The 24,550-nt window shown below is 46.7% G+C and overlaps 1 protein-coding gene across 1 annotated transcript in view; it reads right to left on the reverse strand.

The window, feature by feature from the left end:
• The window catches only part of GZMM (granzyme M), a 36,292-nt gene that overhangs the window by 3,817 nt on the left and 7,925 nt on the right, over positions 1-24,550 (reverse strand). The window contains exons 2-5 of the mRNA XM_069217605.1: positions 21,181-21,225; positions 18,918-19,074; positions 16,991-17,135; positions 5,463-5,726 (exon numbers count right to left, since the gene is read on the reverse strand). Coding sequence (XP_069073706.1) covers positions 5,463-5,726; positions 16,991-17,135; positions 18,918-19,074; positions 21,181-21,225 — 611 coding nt within the window. The remainder of the gene's footprint in view (positions 1-5,462; positions 5,727-16,990; positions 17,136-18,917; positions 19,075-21,180; positions 21,226-24,550) is intronic.

Genomic DNA, 24,550 nt, shown 5'->3' on the forward strand with positions numbered 1-24,550 from the left:
GCTTGTATGAAACAACGATGCACTCCGTGCTAACATGTAGCGCTGAGTGACAGGTTTGCATTGTGCATTATTATGTGTAATTTTGCATAATTTTCCTGAAATGTCATGAATTGCGCAAAAGCAGATTATGCAAATGGTGGATATCCCTACCTAAAGGAAATCATATTATCCCCCCGATAGACCAGGGGCTCCTCGAGGCCTCTCCCGCTCACCCAGGCCTGAATGAGGTGCTCCGGACAGAGACTGACTCCTCCTCATCCATAACTGCCCTCCAGCGCCCTGGCACACCCGAGATCTTCCCTCTTCCCCATTAGCCTGGTCCATTACCAGTGGCACGTGGCACTCGGAAGACATCACGTGATCCATCACTCCTCTCCCATCATCACCAACTTCTCTCCCTCGAGTGACGTCATTAACACTTCCACTCTTAGATACTTCTCAGAAGCCCTGAGAAAAGATCAACTACCTGCTTCCCCCCAAAAAGGGGGGCGATGGACCCCCGCCAAGTCCCACCCTATCACCCCCTCCTGGGCCTGAGCCTATCACACAGTAGCCCCCCCACACCGGTGCACAGTGTCCAGCAGGAGCCAGTGAAGCCCCAGTAACCTGCCTCTGCTGGCCCAGCCCTGAGGCTGCAGCCCCAGGGGGAACCTCACCTACCAGGGACACCTGCCTCCTGGACCTTCCTGACCCCTGGGCGTTCACACCCTGGAACATCGTGTCCCTGCTGACCCTCAGACCCAGATCACACACAGCCCCCACAAACACACACCAGCACATCCATGTGGCCTCCTCAGCATCCCACTGCACCCAGTGGCATGTAGGGGCACCCCCTGAATGTCTGCCACAAACCCAGAGGACCAGAAACACAGATTCCACCGGTGGGTGTCTCGGACACGCGCAAGAGCCTCCGCGGGGGTACCCACAAGGGGGGGACAGACCAGAGAATCCGGAATCAAGACAAGCTAGCAGAGGCAAAGGGGGCACATTGCTGCCCGCAGACAAAGGTGGGCTCTAAGACTGGCTGTGTTCCTCTGTAGCACACTGATACGTTTAAGAAAAAAGAAAAAAAGCAAGAGAAATGAGGTGTCCCCCCCAAAGCACCCTCATTGCCCCCTTGATATTCATCCTTTAACGAAGCCCCTTCTGTTACCGCACACACATCCTGACATCTCATACACTCTTTTAAATCAATGTGTTTATGTAGGTGTTTTGTGCAGCGCTTTAGCGCCACCTACTGGTCACTGCAGAGACCCCCAGTACGGCACATGGAATATTGAAGAAGACACCACCGGAGCTAGTCATGAGGTTAAGATACACTTGTAGTAATTTACATGTATAAATGACTCCTACACCTGAGTAGCTTTCTTAGTTTTGACTAGTCACAAAATCTGAGTGTGGAGTTAGTCAGAAGTGTAGACTTACACATCTCTACCCTCCAAGAAGGGCGTGGAGCCTAACTTACAAGGCTAACTTAAAAACAGTAGCAAGCCTGGCACCATTCATAGCACCCTGGAAGTGCACACCTCCCCACAGAAGATAATGATGGTAGCGACTTAAATGTAAAATCCACAGGGAACAAAGCTAATGTAAGAACTTCATTTAAATATTTAAAAATATAAATGCATATCATTTCATGTTAAGAATATAAAAATAGTACATATTTTTACATTTATTATAACATCTTTTAGTAACTTCTGCATTTGGAAAAATAACTGTATAGATCACTTAATATTTAATAATGCATAGTAAAAAATGTTTACTTACTTTAAGGGAATTTTTTTTTTTTTTTTTAATTTAACCTTGCAGAAATTATTTTAATATAATATATCTTAAATAATGTAATTTCTAATTAATGTGCTTAAGAGTGCTACATCTTTTTTTCTTTAGTTTTACATTAATTTTTAAAAAAAATAATTTATATTAATATTTAAAAAAAACATATTGTAACAAATGTTTTGCAAGTTAAAACAACTTTTTTTTGTTGAACTTTTCACCTTATTTTACCATGCAGAGATCTCCACCCCAATGACATTAAATTACGACTACGATTAGTTATATTTGTAATCATTTAATTGAACATTATTTCCTATGTGTTTATTTTAAGTCTCTAACAACTGATTTCTAGGGGGGTGGCGGGTACTAGTAGGTGTCAGTGTGTAGTGCTGGACTTCCACCAGCTACAAGCTGTAGTACATTTGCTGCTATTTTGGGTCCCTTTTCGGCTGTAGTAACTTTAAAAGTGCAGTTTGTAAGTAGGAATGGAGTTATTCTTTTCTGGACGGGTAGACGTCTCTTCCAAAATCCCTCTCTTGACCCTCCTTTAACCCCTCCTTACTCCTTCCTTGTTCCCTTTAGTAGTAAGCATTCCTCATTTTCCACCCACTTCTGTCTGTCCTGCCCACATTTACTACAAAAGCGTATACCTGCTTGTGCTGAGACTCAGAGTGTGGGGTGGAGAACTCAGCAGAGAAAAAGACAGAAGAGACTGAGGCGTAAACTCGCACGTAGGTTTGAGAATACCATTTTGCAATACTTTAAAACATACCACAATGTACACTTTGTTAACAGGCCATGCATTTCCAACATTAACTTTTCCCAGACGCATCTATCTGTTTAATAATGTTATCTAATTCCATTCACTCTTCTTTTCAGTTGTGAATTGTACAGTTTTGCTCTCTGTAAAGAACCTCAATGTCTCATGCGAGGGAGCACGATATTAAATCCCACAAATGACATCTCACTCCTCTAATAGTAATGGGTCAGCACAGACCTGCATCTAGAACTGTTTTCTCCCACTAACATGCTGCACTTATAGTCAAGCCTTTGCCTTGACCAATGCAGATGTCATCCACTTCACTGAAACTCAATCCCAACATCAGATTGAAAACTGGCTAAAGGGAGAGCGACCAGATGACCTCATGCTATTCTCGCGACTAATGACAAGTCACCCAATGTCTCCATTGACCCTGGTCTGTCCTTCAGAGGCACTGACATTATGGAAGCAGGAGCTGGGATCAAAACTCCCTGGAAGGGGTATTCTTTGTCCATGTGACCTCAGTTGGTTAACAACAGAAGGTCCTGACTGAGGTGCCTGGGACTCACCTGTCTTGGTTTATGGAAGGAATGGCGAGTCCAGCTATTAGAAGGCAAACATGCCTCCCCTGTGGCTGGGAAAAGGACCATGTGTTGGAAGGCCTTGGCGATCCTCACTGGACTCGGTGGAAGCAAGACCTTGTGGCCACAACTGCCCACTGCCACTTCTAAGCACCCATCACAGCTCACTGAGAGATTTATTCCCTTGGGTTCCCTAGGCAGTTCTGCTACAGAAACTCTGCAACTCTCCTCCATGACACACAAGGCGTGGTCCAAAAGATCTTAAATTCACAGCCACCTTTAACGAACTCAACAGTAAGGGTGACCCCTTCCCCTCGTCTGAACATCTACAAACAGTTAGGAGCGGCAGCTTGAGATAGTTCACTTGAGAGAGTGAAGATGTTAATTCATTCATTCAAGAACACGAGTGAGGCCTAAGAACAGGACGCCCTGCAGCTCAAGGGGTGGTTTGCTGGTCACCATATGACGATGGTTTAAGGAGGTCGAGAGTCAAAGCAGCATGATCTTTTCTTCTCCCCCCCCCCCCTTTACCTCATTTCAGTTACTGTAGTGGAATTTGCGTGTTGACCACTGATGTCGTGTCATACCGCTTTGCACCTGGCTTAGCTGCCTATTGTCACTTTAATGGCCACTGGTTATAGACTCCATTTGGTGTTCAGCCTAGCTTCACCACCACGTTAAAGTATTTTTCCATGGAAACATGTTATGCAATGTGTTTTTCACTTCTGCGTATTTCCCTTCTCACCGAAGAGCTAGGACTGGGACATAATATGTAGGAGGTAAGCAGTCAGTACGATAAGACCGTACCAAGCTGGTGATTATCATAGGCAAGGGAACGGTTTGACTTTGGGAGGGGTGCCTTGGGAAGGTGGCCAGCTCCCAAAGCATTTTTTCAAAGTTTACCTAAACTAGCCAGCATTTTTTAATATTTCCTTCTGCGAGGAGGGGTTCTTCTAGAAGGCCCTTTCCATGGTTGTTAAAGATATAAAAAGGTGGCCCTGCTCAGTAGCGATGAATTCCGAGACCTCGGTCAGGGTTGGACGTCAAATGCCTGACGTTTGTCCCCTGAGGGTGAGGATCTCTTTCTCGCAGTTGAACGGGGTCATCTTCTTGCTGGCATGAGAAAGATGAAGCATCTGACAGGCCCTACGGTGATGAATTTTTATTAATCATTTGCTTTGCATTGCATATGAATATATATCTATATATCAAAATAAGTGTTTGTATCCTTGCATGTATATATTTGGTATTTTTAGACTGAAGATTCTTTATACATGGTCTTACATTGTTGTTACACATTTTTGAAAGGACACTTTATTACTATTCAAACCTTCCTTTATGAACCTTGCAAAAAGCTATAATAAATGTCTCCTTCAGATTAAACAGAGCATTCCAGAGAACTGTTTCGAGTCCTTTCAATGTGTATATCTTGGCTCAGTCAGAAGTAAAGCAAAACACTTACCCTCTCCTGCACCTCCCCCCCTCTCGTGCTCTGTTCTCCCCTCTACCTCTATTCAGTTACCTTCTCCTGCACCTCTCCTCCCTCTCGTGTTCCCTTCCCACCTCTACCTCCATCCAGTTACCCTCTCCTGCACCTCTCCTCCCTCTCGTGTTCCCTTCCCACGTCTACCTCCATCCAGTTACCCTCTCCTGCACCTCTCCTCCCTCTCATGTTCTGTTCTCCCCTCTACCTCCATTCAGTTACCCTCTCCTGCACCTCTCCTCCCTCTCATGTTCTGTTCTCCCCTCTACCTCCATTCAGTTACCCTCTCCTGCACCTCTCCTCCCTCTCGTGTTCCCTTCCCCCCCCCACTTCCATCCAGTTACCCTCTCCTGCACCTCTCCTCCCTATCATGCTCCCTTCTCCCATCTGCCTTTATTCTGTGCCCATCTCCCTTTCCTCTGTGGCTCCGGCTCAGGGCTTTAAGTGCATCAAGATCCGCTTTAACTACACAACCACCCACCATAAAATCGTCTTCACTCTTCTTCTCATGCTTCAGCCTCCGTCTCCTCTTCACCACAACACTTCAAGTGCTCAGACGTGGTAGAAGCGCTATACCAGCCCCATCGGGACAGGACATGATCCCTGGACTCCTGCTCGAGGCCTGCGGACACTCATGCAGGCACTGAAATCAGTCAAGTGCATTGGTACACTAGCCCAAACCTGAGCAAGTCATGAACAGCTCCTAGGATCCAGGAATTATGATCTTGGCACTGTAAAAAACCTATGCAAGTTGACATCTAGCCTTCCGTTGCATCAGGAGGAGTTGTGTACTGAAGAGCTGGAACTTGCATGTCAGTACAACACCTACATTATAATACAGATTTTGCTTGTGAGGTCTCACCTGGCAGGGGAAGCTGCCTTCCTTCACTCCCTGTAGGCACATCATGGAATTAGTGATTTCTCCATTCCAATGCCGGCTGGTGTTGCACACCCGGCCGTCGATTACCTTCAGCGTCATCTCCTGTAGCGCCTTAGATGGTGGCCCATTATACTTCAAGGAGCCCCAGCCGGCCACACTACACACTATACCCGGGGCCACACGTCTATCTCTCTCTGGAAGCCTCAGCACAGCCACTTGGTCATTCAGCTCCACCTTCCTGCTCAGCTACAGAGGGGACAGAGAGGAAGAGGTTTAGAGTGTGATATCCAGAGGAGCCCCTGAAACCATCACTCATATCTGTGGCACACACACACATCTTCTTGGCCTGTATGCAGGTGTTTTGAGTGTTACGAGCAGAGGAACCCCTAAAATCATCACTCTGGTACGCAGTGAACATGCACACCTCCTCGGAGTGCAGAGAGGGGCTTTAAGTGTTGCATGTAGAGTTCCCCCTTAAATCATCTTTCTGGTCAGCAGTGAACCCCCTAAAATCATCTCACTGGTCTGCAGTGAACATGCACACATCCTTAGTGTGCATAGAAGGGTTTAGAGTGTTGCATGTAGAGGACCCCCTAAAATCATCTCTCTGGTCCGCAGTGAACCCCCTAAAGTCATCACCCAGGTCCGCAGTGAACATGCACACATCCTTAGTGTGCATAGAAGGGTTTAGAGTGTTGCATGTAGAGGACCCCCTAAAATCATCTCTCTGGTCCGCAGTGAACCCCCTACAATCATCACCCTGGTCCGCAGTGAACATGCACACATCCTTAGTGTGCATAGAAGGGTTTAAAGTGTCACATGTAGAGGACCCTTCAAAGCCCCGCTGTACATTGTGCGGAAGGATTCAGACTTGGGCTAAATGGCCTCACAACCATGCAAGACACAAAGAACTATTTACTAAGAAAGAGAAGGAAGCTGGAGTGTGTTGGCCTCTTTACACTGGATTGTCTACAAATAAGACTCATAATCATCTTTCTCTCACAGATTGCATTGTATACTGGATATCGACATCAACAATATCAACATGGCAGAATATCGAGGGACAAAATATCGAAAGCTAAGTGCATACAAGTAACCACAGATATACATTTCTTAACTCTGCATCTCCGTGCCTTGAAGATATATGTGCAGCTTATGTACATATGTGGAGTTATCTACAGAAAATCTCGACTTACCAGGTGATATTCTATTTTCAATATTCTGTCCCCAATATTATGTCCCATTGATATTGTGGTTTCAGTATTGAACACCATTGACTGTATTGATAAAGGAAGGAGGGAAAACTATTTATGCCTCTGCAGTGCTGGATAGAATTTTCATTGCTATGGACTGGGCCATTGGGAAAGATATCCCTCAGAGAGTTGAGGAGACTCTCGGAGTGATCTGACTGTTGATGGCTCGCCATTAACATCCCGTCCAGTACAGGAAGTCTCTTTTCTTTTGTAGGTCTGTTTTGGAGACCACACTGACATATTATCTATTGATATTACTGCATCTCACAATTATGCTGTAACATTTTTTATTTGTTAATTAAAAAAGAACTTCGCTTTTGACAGTCGGGGTTCAGACCCAAGCACTCTAAGGAATCAGTTTTGTTAGAGGTGGCCTGAAACTGTAAACATGATGTTGGATGCAGGGAATAATGCAGAGTTGGTGTTGTTGGAACTTTCCGCAACATTCAACACTATTTCCCACTAAATTCTCTTACGGAGAATTGAAAACATTGGCATCTCGCATAAAGTGCTGGCGTGGATTAAATATTTTCCAACTGAGAGAAGACCTGGGACTATTCTACTCTACGGAAAGGCCAGTCACTATGGAGGACCCCCAGGGTCCCTCACTCAGTCCCACCTTTTTCTTAAATATATATATGACTCCTCTTCTCTATCTTATCACTGCGCATGACATTGAAACTACATCATATTCTGATGCTACTCAGTTAATCCTTTCCCTGCACAAAAACTCAATGAAGATTTTTCAAAGTTGTCAAGCGGACATTATTTGTTGGATGCAGAAAAAATCTGTTAAATGTAATTCAGCCAAAACTGATAGAATTCTTTTCGGTAAATCTAATTCTTTTTCCCCTGCCTTTTGGTGTCCTAAGTCGGTCCCCCCTCCACCAGCCACCACTGAAATGGTAAAGTAGTGAAATCTAATTCGCCTCTACGCTTTTATTTCCAGGCTTTAGCAGTGGCAGGAAATTGTTTTTACTGAAGCCCCTCCAAAAATGTTTTCAATTCCTACCTCTGGCTGCTAGGATAACTGTTGCCTTTTCCTTGATTACTGCAAGACTGGACTTCTGTCAAGGTCTTTACACAGGGTGTTCCAAGTGACCTATACATAAGTTGCAGATGGTACAGAATGCAGCTGTGAGATTTGTGCTGCAACTCCATCATCTGCTTTGGGGAAATTGCACTAGCCTCCCATTCATGAAAGAATATTGTTCAAGATCTTGTTATTAGTGTTCAGAGCATTTAACAATACAGGTTCAAAATACATTTCTGCCCAGTTCAAACGATATAAGACACTTAAAGTATTGAGATCCTCAGATGCAAACTTGTTGCGGTCCCTCTTGTACAAACTTAAAACACAAGGAGGAAAATTTTTCATGGTGCTAGTAACGAAAGCCTGGAATCTGTCACACACTCATCTGCGGTTCAGCCAAATCGAAAAAATATTTAAAAGAGATCTTAAAACCTGTCTCTTTTAGGCACCGGGTGGCCTGTGCTCTGCACTTATCCAATCCATAGATACTTCTCTTGTTCCTAATTCTGGGTCTCAGGGAATGTGATTATCTTTAGTTTAAGCACCAGGATGCTCTCATGAGAGTAACAGCTATGCTTTACAAGTCTGAGATAATTCGTTCATAATCTGTATGTCAATTTGTCTACTATAACAGTATCTTTGTCATCACAGTTTTGACATGATCATTGTTAAGCTTCAGAAAGTTAGTGGTCACCTAATGGTGAGATGAAGAATTTCATATCAAAGTTAATTGTTGCTAATCTTTCCTTGGACCCCCTTCAGTACCATGCTTTTTCTCCATTTTTGTCAAGTCCAAGATCAACTCACTTTCCCTTCATAAGGAATAGAACTGCACCATACTGGCACTATTGTTCCCATTGAAATGATTTATTCTTTATCTGAAAAAAGCAGAATGTGCAAAGTGGGTGCACTATACCATCTTCTTCACCATCTGGAACACCTTTGTTTTTTGCCCCAAAGAAAGATCACAATCTTCACCCTTGTATTGATTACAGAGGGTTATATCAAAGTACAATTTTGGCTGATTATCTTTTGCCTCTCATAACGGAGCCTTTGGACTCTATTCAAGAAGAATGAGCCTCCACCATGCTTGATTTGTGAGGCAATTATCACCTTGTTCATATAATGGATAGCAAAGAGTGCATAATGGCTTGCTGAATGCCATTTCGGTTAATAGTTACTGATGTTTTGAATCACTCAGATGATATACTTGTGTTTTTCAATACTTTCTTTGGACATCAATAACATTTGTTTTCTATGTTGACAAGATTTCAGCAACATCATTTTAGATCGAAAACTAGAGAGTGTGATCTTACAGCTCTTTATTACAAAAAGAATTGCATATTTATAAATAGAGCATAAATAAGACATTAGGTTAAACAAAATATAGTGGCCAAAGTCACGTACCAAAACAAGATGCATTTCTATGACATAAACCAGGTGCCTCGATGTGCACAACCTGAAAGTATTTTATAAATTGTCATGGGGGTGCAGTAATTCTGTGCAGGTCCTGTGATCATCATGCCTACAATGCTCTTGGGAGCATGCTTTGTGACACATGTGCCCAATTTACCAACCCCCCTGCCCAGCATCCTCTACACTTGGTAAAAGAAAAAATGGGACACTCAACAGGAAGAAACAAATGATGGTGTAAGAACCCTTTAACCACATACGCACCGAAGTATAACAGGCTTTGGCAAAGCCAACAGTCTGCCATTGTGTGCTAACTATTGGCTTTGCCGTTTGTGATTTTTTTTTATAAAACTGCACAAGGGAACATGTTTTATGCATTAGTGTACATTATTTATAAAATATTTTCCACAGAAAAGAAAAATATGCCTGAAGCATGTGAATAACCCATAGTTCTTGAAGATGTAATTAAACCTCTCTTTAGCAATAGCTTACAAAGTGTACACAATATTTTGTTTTGGTAGGAATTGTTAAAAATCATCAAAGGTGTGGAATGGGTATATAAAAAAAACAATTTCACTGGATAAACGCTAGACATTCTGTATTACTGAGAGGCCATGTCTCTGTTTCCTCCGTTACTGGTCAGAGTGCAACTCAATATCTCCTGTAATGCACCAGCCACATACAGGAAACCACATTCATCTTTACAATACATGCGCACTTCTGACATCCTGAGCGACATGGACGCTAAGCTCCTATTATTCACCATAAAGTAAAAAGCCTCTGATGCCGCTAATGGTATTTGGCAACAAATCATGTTGATAAATTTTGTCATGGTCAGTTCTTTAGGAACATGAATTTCATTTTGTCAAGTACGAGCAAGTATTTTTCCCACTGGTACCTTCCAACCACCACTAGCACTTTAGACAGAAAGTTTCTGTGTACATTGGCCGCCTCGCTTTTCCCAGGTGCTAAACTCTTCCTTTGTTTAAAGGTGATGTGTTTTGGGTTTCTGTGCAGATATTCCATTCCCCTCCCAGGCAGGTTTACATTGTTGTCTGCTGACAACAGCAGCACAACACATTCTCCAGGCATTATTGGCAGAGAAGTGTGATTTCATGAAGGAAGCGTTTGTGCCTGTTGGATTCAAATGCAAGTATTTGGGTTTTCAATGGATCAGAGAAGTTTTCAGCTATTCTGGAATGGCCTGCACCTACAATTGCTGAAAAGACTCAACATTTTCTCGATCTATCAAATCAAATCATTAACATTTATAAAGTGCGCTACTCACCCGTGCGGGTCTCAAGGCGCTAGGGGGAAGGGGGGGATTACTGCTGCTCGAAAAGCCAGGTCTTGAGGAGTCTCCGGAATGCGGAGTGGTACTGGGTGGTCCTGAGGCTGGTGGGGAGGGTGTTCCAGGTCTTGGCTGCCAGGAAGGAGAAGGACCTCCCACCTGCCGAGGAGCGGCGGATGCGAGGGACGGCAGCGAGTGCGAGGCCAGAGGAACGGAGGAGACGGGTGGGGGCGTAGAAGCTGAGGCGACGGTTGAGGTATTCCGGTCCCTTGTTGTGGAGGGCTTTGTGTGCGTGGGTGAGAAGTCGGAAGGTGATCCTTTTGCTGACTGGGAGCCAATGCAGGTGTCTCAGGTGTGCGGAGATGTGGCTGTTGCGGGGTACGTCGAGGATGAGGCGGGCCGAGGCGTTTTGAATACGTTGCAGGCGTTTTTGGAGTTTAGCGGTGGTCCCAGCATAGAGGGTGTTGCCGTATTCCAGGCGGCTCGTGACGAGGGCGTGGGTCACGGTTTTTCTAGTGTCGGCGGGGATCCAGCAAAAGATCTTGCGGAGCATGCGGAGGGTGAGGAAGCAGGCGGAGGACACGGCGTTGACTTGCTTGGTCATGGTGAGAAGAGGGTCCAGGATGAAGCCGAGGTTGCGGGCGTGGTCTGAGGGGGTCGGTGCGGTGCCAAGGGCCGTGGGCCACCAGCAGTCGTCCCAAGCGGACGGGGTGTTGCCGAGGATGAGGACTTCTGTTTTGTCAGAGTTCAGCTTTAGGCGGCTGAGCCTCATCCAATCTGCGACGTCCTTCATGCCCTCTTGTAGGTTGGTCTTGGCGCTGGCGGGGTCCTTGGTGAGGGAGAGTATAAGTTGGGTGTCGTCGGCGTAGGAGGTGATGATGTCGTGCTTGCGTACGATGTCGGCGAGGGGGCTCATGTAGACATTGAAGAGTGTCGGGCTGAGCAATGAGCCTTGAGGTACGCCGCAGATGATCTCGGTGGGGTCTGAGCGAAACGGTGGGAGGTAAACTCTTTGAGAGCGGTTTGAGAGGAAGGAGGCGATCCAGTCCAGGGCCTGGCCTTGGATCCCGGTGGAGCGGAGGCGGGTTATTAGGGTGCGGTGACAGACGGTGTCGAAGGCAGCCGAGAGGTCGAGGAGGATGAGGGCGACTGTTTCACCGTTGTCCATCAGGGTTCTGATGTCGTCTGTGACTGAGATGAGGGCGGTTTCAGTGCTGTGGTTGGTTCGGAATCCGGTTTGTGAAGGGTCGAGCAGGTTGTTGTCTTCCAGGAAGGTGGTAAGCTGTTTGTTGACGGTCTTCTCTATTACCTTGGCAGGGAAGGGTAGGAGCGAGATGGGGCGGAAGTTTTTCAGGTCGCTTGGGTCAGCCGTAGGTTTCTTCAGTAGGGCGTTGACTTCGGCGTGTTTCCAGCTTTCGGGGAAGGTAGCAGAAGAAAATGAAGAGTTGATGACGGCCTGGAGGTGCGGGCGATGATGTCGTCGGCTTTATTGAAGATGAAGTGAGGGCAGGGGTCCGATGGGGCGCCGGAGTGGATAGAGTTCATGGTGGTTTTGGTTTCTTCAGTGTTGATGTGGGTCCAGGCGTTGAGGGTGATAGCCGGGGGTGTGGGTTCGGTGATGCATGGTTGGGTCTGGTGTCCGAAGCTGTCGTGGAGGTCGCTGATCTTGCAATGGAAGAAGGTGGCGAGGGAGTTGCACAAGTCTTGTGAGGGAGTGACGGCGTTGGCGTTGGAGAACTCTTTGACGATGCTGAAAAGTTCTCTGCTGTTGTGGTTGTTTTTGGCCAGTCTGTCGGTGAAAAAGTTCCTTTTGGCTGCGCGGATCAGGTGGTGGTGTTCGCGGGTTGCGTTTTTGAGGGCGGTCATGTTGTCGGCGGTGTGGTCCTTGCGCCAGGCCTTCTCGAGGGCGCAACATGTTTTCTTCGATTCTTTAAGGGTGTCAGAGAACCAGAGAGGTTTTTTGGTGATGGCCTGTTGATGCGAGCGTCTGAGGGGAGCAAGGTTGTCTGCGCAGTTGGAGATCCAGTTCGAGAGGCTGAGGGCTGCGTCGTTGGGGTCGGTGGTGAGGGTAGGTTGGTTGACGGCAAGTGCGGAGAAGAGTTGCTCTTCGGGGATTTTGTTCCACTGTCGACGAGGGATGGGTTGAGTGCGGAGGTGGCGGGTCTCGCGTCGGAATGTGAAGTGGACACAGCTGTGGTCGGTCCAGTGTAGAGCGGAGGCGTGGCTGAAGGAGACGTGTTTGCTGGCGGAGAAGATAGGGTCAAGCGTGTGTCCGGCGATGTGGGTGGCGGTGTTCACCAGTTGCTTGAGGCCGAGGTTGGCGAGGTTGTCGAGCAGGGCGGTGGTGTTGGGGTCGTTGTTTTGTTCCAGATGGAAGTTGAGGTCGCCTAGGAGGATGTAGTCCGGCGAGGCGAGGGCGTGCGGGGAGACGAAGTCGGCGATGGAGTCGCTGAAAGGGGCACGCGGTCCGGGGGGACGGTAGACGAGGGATCCTCTGAGGGTCGTCCTGGGGTCGGTGCGAATCTGGAAATGCAGATGTTCAGCGGCGAGAGGGGTGTCTTTTGTGGAGGTGGTGACGCTGATGGAGTCTTTGAAGACGATGGCGATACCTCCTCCTACTTGGTTGGTGCGGTCTTTTCTGGAAATCTTGTATCCTTCGGGGATGGCAGTGGCGATGTCTGGGGCCGAAGAGGCGTTCATCCAGATCTCCGTGATGAAGGCGACGTCCGGTGCAGTGGAGTCCAGGAGGTCCCAGAGTTCAACGGCGTGCTTGTGGACAGATCGAGCGTTGACCAGGATGCACTTGAGGTGGTTGATGGCGCGTGGGCTGGTGGTCGTGGTAGTTGCGTGGTGGAAGATGCGTTTGCAGGAGTTGCAGGCAAAGGGTCCATGGGTGCGTTTGGGGTGAGCTTGGAAGCAGGTGTTGGAGCGCCCTGGGTTGAGGGCGTGGAGGGTGGTGGAGTCGTAGCGGAGCAGCGGGGTTTGGGAGAGCTGGGGACCAGGGGTCGTGGTGCTGGGCGCGGGCCAGGCGCGGGCCAGGCGCAGACAGGCGCAGATTGGCTTGCCTCTGGCGCGCCAGCGGCGTGGTCGCGCAGCGGCCGCCATAAGAGGGAGGAGGGGGGAGGGGTCAGCTGGGGGCGAATGGGAGCTGGGGGGCGGGGCGTGCAGGAGGTCGCGGCGGGAAAGCGGGAGGGAGGGGGGACAGGTAGAGTGAGAAGAGCTGGGGGAGGGTGGTTTAAGGGTGGAGGGGGGTGAGTGTTAGGAAGTTTAGGAGATTAGGGAGAGAGATAGGAGTAGGGTTGGGAAGATAGGGGAGGGGGGGTTGTAGAGGTGGGTGAGGGTGAGAGGTAGAGTGAGAGGATAGGAAGATAGGGGTGGAAACAGAGGGGGTGGCGGGAGGGGGGAGAGATAGAGAAATAGGTAGATAGGAGGAGGTGGTGAGTGAGGGAGATAGATAGTGAGATAGAGAGATAGGTAGATAGGAGGAGTGAGGGAGGCAGATAGCGAACGGGGTAGATAGGGGTGATAGAGAGGGGGAGGCGAGTGAGGGAGAGAGATGAGACAGGAGCAGGAGGGCAGGCGCGGGAAGAACAGAAGACGGAGGACGAGGAAAACAGAAGAACAGAAGAACAGAAGATGAAGAACAGAAGACGGAAGACAGAGGACGAAGAAGCAGAAGACAGAAGATCACAGAAGAAGATACAGAAGACGAAGAACAGAAGGCAGAAGACCACAAAAGAAGATGAAGAAGAAGAGAGGCGACAGGAGAGGCTGAGAAGCACACAGATGAAGAGAGAAGACGGGGAAAAGAAGAGTACAGAAGAAGATTACAGAAGAGGAGCGAGGAGGAAGAACAGAGAGGAAGAAAAGAAGCAGGAGCAGGAGAGAGGGTGAGTAGAGCGGGGCAGGCCGAGGGGCTGGGAGGTGGGGGGTACTTACTGCGAGGTAGCTGGGCGGTCTCAGGAACCTGGAGGAGCTGTAGGAGCGGCAGGGGGAGCGACCTACCCTTGGGTCTACAAATTTGTATCAGTTTATTAAGAATTTTACTTGGATAACAAGAGACCTCTCATGTGTTTTGAAAAGTAAACATGAAAATAGGATTTTAGTGTGATGACCAAGATAAAAGGTGCTTTAACCAAGCACTATTTCTATATAATTGTCATATTTATAGGAAGCTTAACTATGGAACCAGGTGTCTCCGAAAGAGCAAGTGAGGCATATCTGCTTCAAGAAAAGATGATGGACAAGAACATCCATTTTTACCATGAAGGCAGTTTGTACTGAATGGAGACATCTTTTGTTGGCCACTTGAGACCATTTGAAAATGATCATCAAAATCTGCAATGTTTGTGACATCTTCAGTGCAAAAATAATGAAGAAGTTAGATGAGCATTTTTCTTTGCAAAGTATGATTTTGCAATCGCATATACTCCTGCTTCAAATAATAAGTTGTCTAGTGTTCTGTCACTCTGTTACCCTGAGTCGCCACGAACGTATGACCAGCCTGTAATCCATTCCCATTATGTGACTGAAAAGTTTCAGTCTTTTACGGAGAAAATTAAAATAGATCAAAAACAAACGGGTCCAAAAGAATTAGGAGATATCCATCTCTGTTAGTTTAACTAAATGAATTGTATTTCACTGACCAAGTTATTCTTGTTCCACTAAAAGGATTACAGTTGGATGTAATGACAATGTGTCATGACTATCTGTGGTCATAGAGGACATATTGCATTTAATTTTACAATCTTTTGACACAGGTACCCAATATCTATCATAATTTAGAAAGCTCTGCGTAAAACATTAGGAACTGGACAAGCCTTTTCTTTTTTAAATCATCACCAATCAGCTGGCCAAACACAGCAAACAAATCAAATGTCGGAACAATATCTACTATGCTAATTTCTAACAGCCCAAGATATTTGTGCTTCTTATGTACCAGCCGTGACATTCTAATAACCATGTAAGTCATAGTACTAAAGTTTCACCTTTTTTCCAAGATGTTTTCCTTCCCCCCCCCATTTGCATTGATCCATTGGTTCCTGCAACCACTGTCCATCTTAATTAGTTACAGAAACCTAGACAACTTGTTTTTGAAAGTTTATCTAGATCACAAAGAAAGAACACAATAATACATCAAGATCAAATTCTCCATCTTTTCTATCTAGAGTTAAAGATTGTGAAACTTCTTGGTTCCATCCTAGACATACACTGGCAGTCGAATTTCAATTACGATTCTATGGGCTAGCTGTCATTTCTCCCTAGACTAATACTGTGGATTTTAGTCTGATGTCGCCTCGCACGTTGAAGAGTCATCCCATCCTTCATTATTCTCAGATAGTCATGTTCCTGGTCCTGAGCCTCAGCTTTCACCTGAACCGCCACCAGTCATGGTACAATGGCAGCCAGGATATGTGGGTCAAGAAATCTGGGACTCACTGATGCGTTGAGATCATCTTCAGTTCTTAATTCACATAAAAAAGTACCCATCCGGTGACCATTCTTTAACAAATGCTTCTTCTCTGCATGCTCCCATATTTGCTCGCCAGTTCTTCCAACGACATTCTTCTAAGGCTTCACTTCCATGCCGGGACCTTACCAGAGGTTACAAGGGTTCAGAGGCGTACTGCTATGTGCTACTGTGCGTAACGCAAATTCAGACGGCATGTAGAAGAACGCAATGTTCAGGACCTGGTCATAGTGAAATTTACGTGGCCTAGCGCTCTGCCACTAACAAGGAAGTGTCCAATAGGAAGGGCACCGACTGGGCAGTAGAGTTCTGCACTTGGCAAAGGATGTCAAACTTGGGTGGTTTCTTCTTGTACAAAGCAGACGCCATGAGCTATTGGAACTGGTCAAAAGTATGAACTGCAGTTTCCAAGATGGTGGCCTGATCAGAAGATTCAGTCCTAGGTTCCCAATCCAAGATGAAGTTGAGTCTTTTCCAGGGATGTCATATGTAATGGAGGCGTTAACAAGCGAAAAATACATCTCAATGCATTTGTTCCTTTATTTTTCTGTTACGTTCAACACGGTGCTCCTATTTTTAGCTCTGATTTGTACTCCTTGCAGCTAGACATGCTTTGGGATTTTCTTCTGGATTTCTTACATGTCTGCTCCTTTTCCCTGAAATCAGTGAGGGCGTGGGCATTGCCTTTCTACTTATACATTACTCTTCATCCTTAATTAAGAACTTTAAGATTGCCAATAAGTTTCTGTCCCTTGTTTCTTTCCCCAACTAGTGATCCTAAGGAGACATTTGACACTTTCACATGTATATTAAATGCAGGGCGGCACTGTGGCTACCGAGAGGCATCGCCCTTTCATCAGGTAGTCAAGAGGGACTTAACTGACCTCCTCTGCGTCTCGGCCTTAACATTCGCATCTTTCCATGCCTGCGTTTGATACGGCGGCTGCAAAGCAGATGCTGGTAGCCTCAATGTATGGTTCCTCTTACTTTCAGGCCCTTCAATGAACTCAGATCTCTCCCCGGGCCAGAGGTGGCTTGTACCTGCCTTACCTGAAGCAGCATGATGTCATTGTCTTTCGAGAAATCATCATACTCAGGGTGAGGGAAGTAGCCCTTGACTAGGAACTCCTGGTGCTGGTGGTGCTGTTTATCCAGCCGGTGAAGCCCCACAGCAGCTCTGATCGGTCCCTGGGATCTGCATTTAAAAGATAAAGCAAGTAAATACCACATACAGGTCTCTCCGTGAACCACCTCCATTCAGCCAAATACCACTAAAGGAAACTTATCAAGCATTCTCGACTTGTAATTAAGACAACAAGGTGTTCTGAAATGAAAGAATGCATGAGATCAAAAGTGCAAGAGAACAGACTATGAATTTAACAGGAAAGTGAAAAGATAAAAACCACCGGCATACATACCGGATGCCTGCATACGGTTCAAGTAATACACATAACAGCATAACTTTCCGTAAGAAGGAACTGTAGACCACCCTCTCAGTGACACAGGGCCAGATGTATCAAAATCACATTTTGCATTCCCTAAATAGCGAATTTTAAGAAATCAGTATTTGGGGAATGCAAAATTCTATGTAACAGAATAGCGATTCCCTAATAGCGATTCCTACAGAATCGCAATCACTATCAGGGAATTACTATGAGGGATTGCGACTCCATTCATTCAAATGGGCCTGAAGGCCTTATGTGTGATGGTTTTGCATTTGCTATTTTGAGATTTCCTATTAGAAAATCGCACAATAGGAAATGCAAAACCAAGGGTGCCGAGAGCCTAAGGCCCCCATTGACGCACCCCCCACAACAATTGTGCACATGTAAAGCATACACATGCCCTAGGGGCATGTGTGCGCTACATGGCACTTTAAAAAATGCATTTTTGATGTATTCTTTCAAACTGAACATGGTTACCATCAACTTGGAGTTGGTGGTAATAGGATTCCCCACATGCCCAGTGCGCATTTAGGAAATGCTTGTTACATGTGCATAGGGAATTGCAAAGAGGAATTTCCTATTTGCGATTTCCTATTTAGGGAATCGCGAATTGCCATTCCCTCTTTGGAGTCGCAATTTTAGGGAATCACAAAAAAGGAGATTCCCTAAATGGGACTGCAATGCCTTCCATACTTTGTGAAAGGCTATTTTGCATTTGCAAACTGTGAAATTTACCGATTTGTGAATGCTAAATCTTTTGATACGTCTGGCTACAGTTACAAAGGTCTGGTCACACTATCAGTCTCCAGAAACACGGTACGCGGCCACCACGGATTTATGTGCTACACCCAGGACAGGGACTGTAGCTCTCTGAACATTATGAGGTAGGCTTGATGCCCCCCTCCAGGTAAAGACACAGCTCCTGGACCTCACATTGTCAGCGACAGGCACAGGCCTCTGTGAATATGTTACATTCGAGTGACACCAGATACACCAGTGTTCGAGCCCTTCGGGCAGGAGTTCAGCATCGCCTGGGCAAGGATGAGAAGAAGCATTGTGCATAGGTGCAAAGAGGGCAGAACAGGCAGAGTCCGGCAAGGAGGGTCATACAAAAACAGTATCTAAGTTGGAGATGGGGAAGATGCAGGCTGTGGCCTCTCGCACCGCAACTTCAGAACGCTTCCTTTTTATCTGCTGTTGCAATGTGACAATTTCCTCCCACTTGGCACCCAAGGGACACATTGAGTAAGAGTTCATGACGTGCTGCTGGAGGTGACACATTTGCAAAAGCAACATGCGCAAGTGCGTCGAAACACTAACCACACAGGAATTTACACTGTTTTCCTGCAGCCTAGTCATCAGCCTCAGGAGGCAAGGTGTGAAATGCTGCCCACGGTGGGCCTGGGTGAAAGCAGGTACATACAGGTTCTCATGCCACATCCGCCAACTATGTCCCAGCTTCACCAAGCCCAAAGGTGTTCAAACATCTGTGCATCTAGGAGACAGAGAGAAGGAGCAGTTCTTTCACCTACATGTTGGGGAAGCAGTGAGCCACCGTCAGCACCCACTGCTCGCCGACCAGGGCGCCCCCACACTTGTGGCGGCCCCCGACCTGGAAGGACACCATGTAGGGTCTGGAATGGGGCTTTGCCTCACGTCCTCCGATGATTTCAACCTGTGATCTGGCAGCTGCAACGGCAAAGACATCAGTGGGTGTCATGTGAGACAAACAGTGCCCCCCTCAGGCCCAATGTTGTGTTTCTGTGCTGCCGGCAGCCCCCTGAGCAGCATTTAAAAGCCCTGTTGTGGCCTGTCCATTTCCTGCCCACACCCAGCACAGCAGACCTCCTCCTGTTTATCACCTGTAGCCTGCGACTGCACCAGCAGGCCTGTCCTCCTGCAAGTGACAAACCTACTGATACACTGAAAGACGTCTCCAAGCTTGGGGCAGTAAAAATCTAAGCTCATCTCTTTCACCCAGGCAGTATGCCACCGCTGCTACACGCGCACCTGACCATTCTGTCTTGTCTTGGAGTATGTATGATGGAACCCTTTTGGCTCCTGAGAGACTCCGTAGGATGATGGCAGAGGTGTTAGAAGCTGGTGGAGTGAATAGGGGTTTAGAATGCTGAGTTCGCGGTTACACGCTGAAGAATAAAGGCGTGTATACATAGCTCCGTGTGTGGAGTATTCATTGGTGGGTACCCAGGCTGAGGAGGACGTTACACATTTGTGCATCTCTCCTCTATGCCAGCCACACCTTTTGAAAACCTTGATCCCTCTCCCTAGTTCATGTCTCTCTGGCCTCTCCTTACCCTTACCTCTCACCGTCCTCTTCATCGACCAGGTGCCTAACCTTGGCTTCCCACAGTGACCTACAGACTGCTAGCCAGTGTGGCACCACCAATCTGGGGCACAATATGGGTCCACAAATTCTTTCTCCCCTGGTCCCTCTCCTCCTATAGGTCTCTTGGCACGTTAAGGTGGCCTCATAGCAGCATTAAGCCCACTACTAGCTACCAACATAATATAAAAAATGACATTACGTAAAATAACACAGCCTAGCACATAATCTAGCCTACCATAACATAGTGTAACACAGTGCAGCCTAACATAATGCACAATAGTCTAACCCGAGCCTGCCATCACACAGCATAACCACACCTAACATAACATAGTCTAAGCCACAAAGGCCACCTTAACATAACACAGTCCAACCCATAGCCTAGTCTAACATAATCATTTATTTGCACATAATGTTTTATTGATTTCATAACTTTGCAACAAACAAGACAGTCACGCAGCCAGCATGGTAACCTGTCCTTATTATCACATGCAGCGGTGTTCGCAGCTAAACTATAATATACCATGTTAAACGATCAAAGGTCTGCCTGGTTCTCTGCCAGAACACTACGCCCTGTTGACGTACAAGTTGTAGCAGATGCTCATGCTGCTCTCGATATCTCATTATTTTGGGATTTCAGCCCATCCCATCTATCTGGGATGACCACCATCTCCCTGTGTCGCTCTGCCTTCTGTCCGCCCACGCGGCCTTCCACTCACCTTTCTCTTCCAAGTATTTTTTTTCTTTACTTTACAACACCATGGTCAGGGCCAGTGGAATTATGCAGCAGGGGAGGACCAAATTATGAAGCAGAGTTGAGTAAATTATGTGGCAAGAAAAGGCAAATTATGCAGCGTAATGCGGCACATTTTGTGATAATATAACTTCAATATTTTGACATTTTTACACTTGTTATCACTGTCTGGGCAATGATTGCGCCTCATTAATACCAGTCTGATCTCAACATAGCAATAAGCAACAGAAAGGTGACCATTCAACCTTTGAAAAGGGCCTTCTACTGTGCAGCCTTTTTGTAACTTTTGAACAGTTTGAGCTAGAAATAATTTTTTTGCTAAAATCTGCACATTACGCAGCATACGATGAATTGTGTGACAAATGTGGCCAATCTCTAGTAATGCGAAGAATACTGCAGCTGCACAATCGCATAATTCCGGTGGCCCTGAGCACGGTTTTCATTTTGCCATATTTTCTTTTGCTGGCTTTAACCCACTGGCCCCTCCACAGACCAGTGGCATAACGTCTGGATCATTACAAAGTGCAGCTTTAATCAATAACTGTGCTTTCATTCTCAGAGCAGCAGGCAAGTAGTATTTTGGTTATGGAGCGCTCCCCTGCAACCAATGAAAAGACAATGAGCAAAGTGTTGTAAAGGGCCTTACCTTGCTCCACGGGAATGCCAGCCCCTGGTTTTGCCTTAGTGAAATGCTTACCTGCTCGACTGCCACTCGAGCTGATGGGAAACATTTGCAGCAGGTCTGGTGAGTATAAAAAAACAGACATAATCACTACAGTGCTTTATGACAGATTTACCCAAAAGGTATTCTCTGGGTTTTAAAGAACCTCCCTGGCATTGATTGGGTGTCACAAGCTCACACAAGCATATTTTATAATTACTATATATCTACAACTCCAAAGATCATCCCTCTGTTCAAACCAGGCTTACAGATAATATGTTTCAGAGTATATATATTTATTCACTGAAGAAACAAAGGTTACAGGGACATTATAGTTAGGCTCTGAATTAACTCACACAAAACCATAGAAATTCAGCAGTTATAGTTCTGCTTATCTCAAGTAACTATAACTCGCCTCCTAAGATAACTATAACTCGCGCCCCCGCCATGCACAGCTAATTACCCCACATATTACATCATTGTTGACACCTACTACGGCATCATTGATATTATCATTGCACATTTGCAAAAATTGCTGATGAGAAATTTGTTCGTGGTGGGGGCGGCAGTTGATCCAGACCTTTTTTTTGTTTTTTTTTTGTCAAAAGTTGCTGGTTTGAAGTCGTCTCTATGTGCATATGACATTTTGTAAAGAACATTTGAAGCAGTTCCATTATTTATAGGCACTATGCAGAGCCCATCTTAAAAATAAAAGTAATAAAAAATGGCGTTCAAAAAAGGCATCTTAAAGCATGAAATCCACTAGTAATCTATGCTTTACGTATGCACACAGGTATCATCTGCATACAGCTAATACAAATTTGATGAACTTTGGTTCAAATTCTAAAAATGTTGGAAAACGTGAGTTTTAATTCTCAGTGAAACCATACCTTAATCTTAACCATATCACCAGTGCACTCAAATGTACTTGTGGGTTTTTTGCGAGCACGAACAGTTCACATCTAGTGGCAGCAGGGTACGGGTAGGCGCTAACCAACCCCCTGTAACAGTGTAGCAACACAAAAATGTGATTTAGGACTGAATCAAAACCTTGACCACCCGCACATGCCTAGCAGTCTTCGGACAGACGCGCCACCCTGCCCCATTCCCTGGCCTGCCCTGTAGTTTATCCCCTCAGTGGTCACAACAAGGCCTCTGAGGGTTTTGGTGTTTTCTGTGAGGTTTTCCAACTGAGCACCAGGCCCTGCTGACCAAGGGGTGTGACTCAGTGTACGCACCCGTTAGACAGTGGTTACTTCCCAATCCACTCTGGGCACTGGGAATCTAGCTGAAACCATGGTGTATGAACACAGGCTGTTTTTACCTGCCTACAGGCCAGCAGAAGCCTTCAAGCCCCATTAACTGGGCTCTGGGCCAGTTCTTTTGGACACACAAAAACCATAATCGTTCTGTGCACAAGTACCCCATTTTAGCTCTGCGTGGTGGATTTTTACATGATGAAGCATCTCTGTGCTTTGCAACATTTCTGGGAGATTTTAGCGGTCCGAGGAGCCCAAACATACTAAGTTGCCTCTGTTTCCACCAAGAGCTGGTGAGAAACAGACAACATGCAGGCAGATCACGTTACACCTGATGTAATGGGGTGCAGTCTAGTAACTCTGTTCCATTAATCAGAGAATGTAAGCAAAGGCATGGTTAGGTGGACGGGGCTCAAAGGTTTCCGAGAATAACCACCCAAACCTGCTTCACTGAAAAATACTGCACACAGGGCCCTTTTTTAGGTCTCAGCATTAGACGGCGCGCATGCGTCGTCTCAAACCGAGATATGCTGTATCTACAAAGTGGGCTTCAATCCACCCATAGGCTTGCCATTGGCTGGCTCCATCATCCCTCTCCCATTGTTTCTCACCATTTGTGTTTGGCATGCATTTGGCATGCCTCGTCCTCTGTGTGCTCGTCCCCGAGAACAGAGACTAAGTACACAATCCCTCTATTATCCCACAATTTAGTACCATTTTTGGGACTTCTTTTTTAGGTTTCACCTGCAAAGCGCTTGACTGTGATGACATCTTTTGTTTTATGAAAATAAAATCTTTAAATCGGCCTACAGCCCGCTCACAGCCTTTCCATTGCTTACCATTGGTAGGCTTCTCCGGTCACTCTCCCTTTCTTGCTTCTCATTGGTCAGCAGCAGCCTCCCACATCATCCAGCCGCACTTCCTCTCTTTGTTCCTCGGCTTCGTCCATCCTTTGGAGTTTGGATCAAGTACCCTTTTTGGTTGGTGATGAGTGGCTGGAAACCAGTGTCCTTCCACTAACATTGCGCTTCTGAGGTACTTCCTTCATTCCATGCCCGCACTCCATGCAAGGCAAGCTTGTCACTATAGCGAGCTCAGTCCTAGCGTATTGAGCATAACCTTTCCAATAAGGCAAAAAGAGTTGTGCAACCACTCTTTTTCAGTGGACACATCTTTGCCTAACAAAATTCTGCAGTCAGGCGAATCATCTTATTGGATGAGACAACTCCTGTCTCTAGTTATGCTGTTCAAATCTATCGGGATGCGGGTTGTTATCCAGTGCAATGGACCAGGTGATAGTCATCTCAGTTGGGGAGGAGGTCGGCTACTCTGGGAAGAGGCGGCAGAGTGTTGGCATCCACTTCTGCCCGGCTCCTGAGGTGAGGTACAGGGAAGGGGGCACCTAGCGACACCCCAGAGTAAGGAAGGATCACTGACAGTGTGGGAGACCTTAAGTGAAGAGAGCCGCAACCTTCATTGCCAGCAAGGGGCCCATCTCGTCCCTCACCTAAATTGGTTCTTCCACTGCAAAGGAGTGTCAGCCCCAGAGATGCTAAAACCAGGAGAACTTCCTCCAGGGACACCCATGACCTGCGTCAACAGGAGAACCTTGGAGAATGCCTAGCGCCCCACTTAAGATCTTACAGCCCCGCGGCTGTCCTAGAAGGCCACTTAACGGACAGCGTGCTCCAGATATCCCAAATAGGAAATCCTTTCTGTACAGCTTCCTTGTGTCTCCCCAGGATGACCCTTAGCCAGGAGATCTAATCCCCCAGCCCGGTTCCGACTAGGAGACTCTTCCAGTCCCTCCTTTAGGGTGAACCTAATTCAGAAACCACAAAGGGCAATGGCATTCTCGTTGGGGGAACCGCTGCACCCGCCCCCTGAGCCTTCTCCCGAGGCTGGGAAAAACTTGTGCAATGAGGCTGGCGGCTTTACACCCTGCTCTCTGTGGGTGGACTGTGTCTGTTGGGCACCACTACACTTTCCATCACAGAAACACTCCATCAGTTTGACACAGCTGGGAAATGCACGTGAGTTGTACATACACAGGGAGGCGGACACCTACTGGAGCCACCCACCCCTATCCTGCTTTCGAGGAGTAGAGTGGCACCAGGGCCAAAAGCGCTAAGGACCCACTAAAGACA

The sequence above is a fragment of the Pleurodeles waltl genome, chromosome 12, assembly GCF_031143425.1.
Source record: "Pleurodeles waltl isolate 20211129_DDA chromosome 12, aPleWal1.hap1.20221129, whole genome shotgun sequence".
NCBI classification, from domain to species: Eukaryota; Metazoa; Chordata; class Amphibia; order Caudata; family Salamandridae; genus Pleurodeles; species Pleurodeles waltl.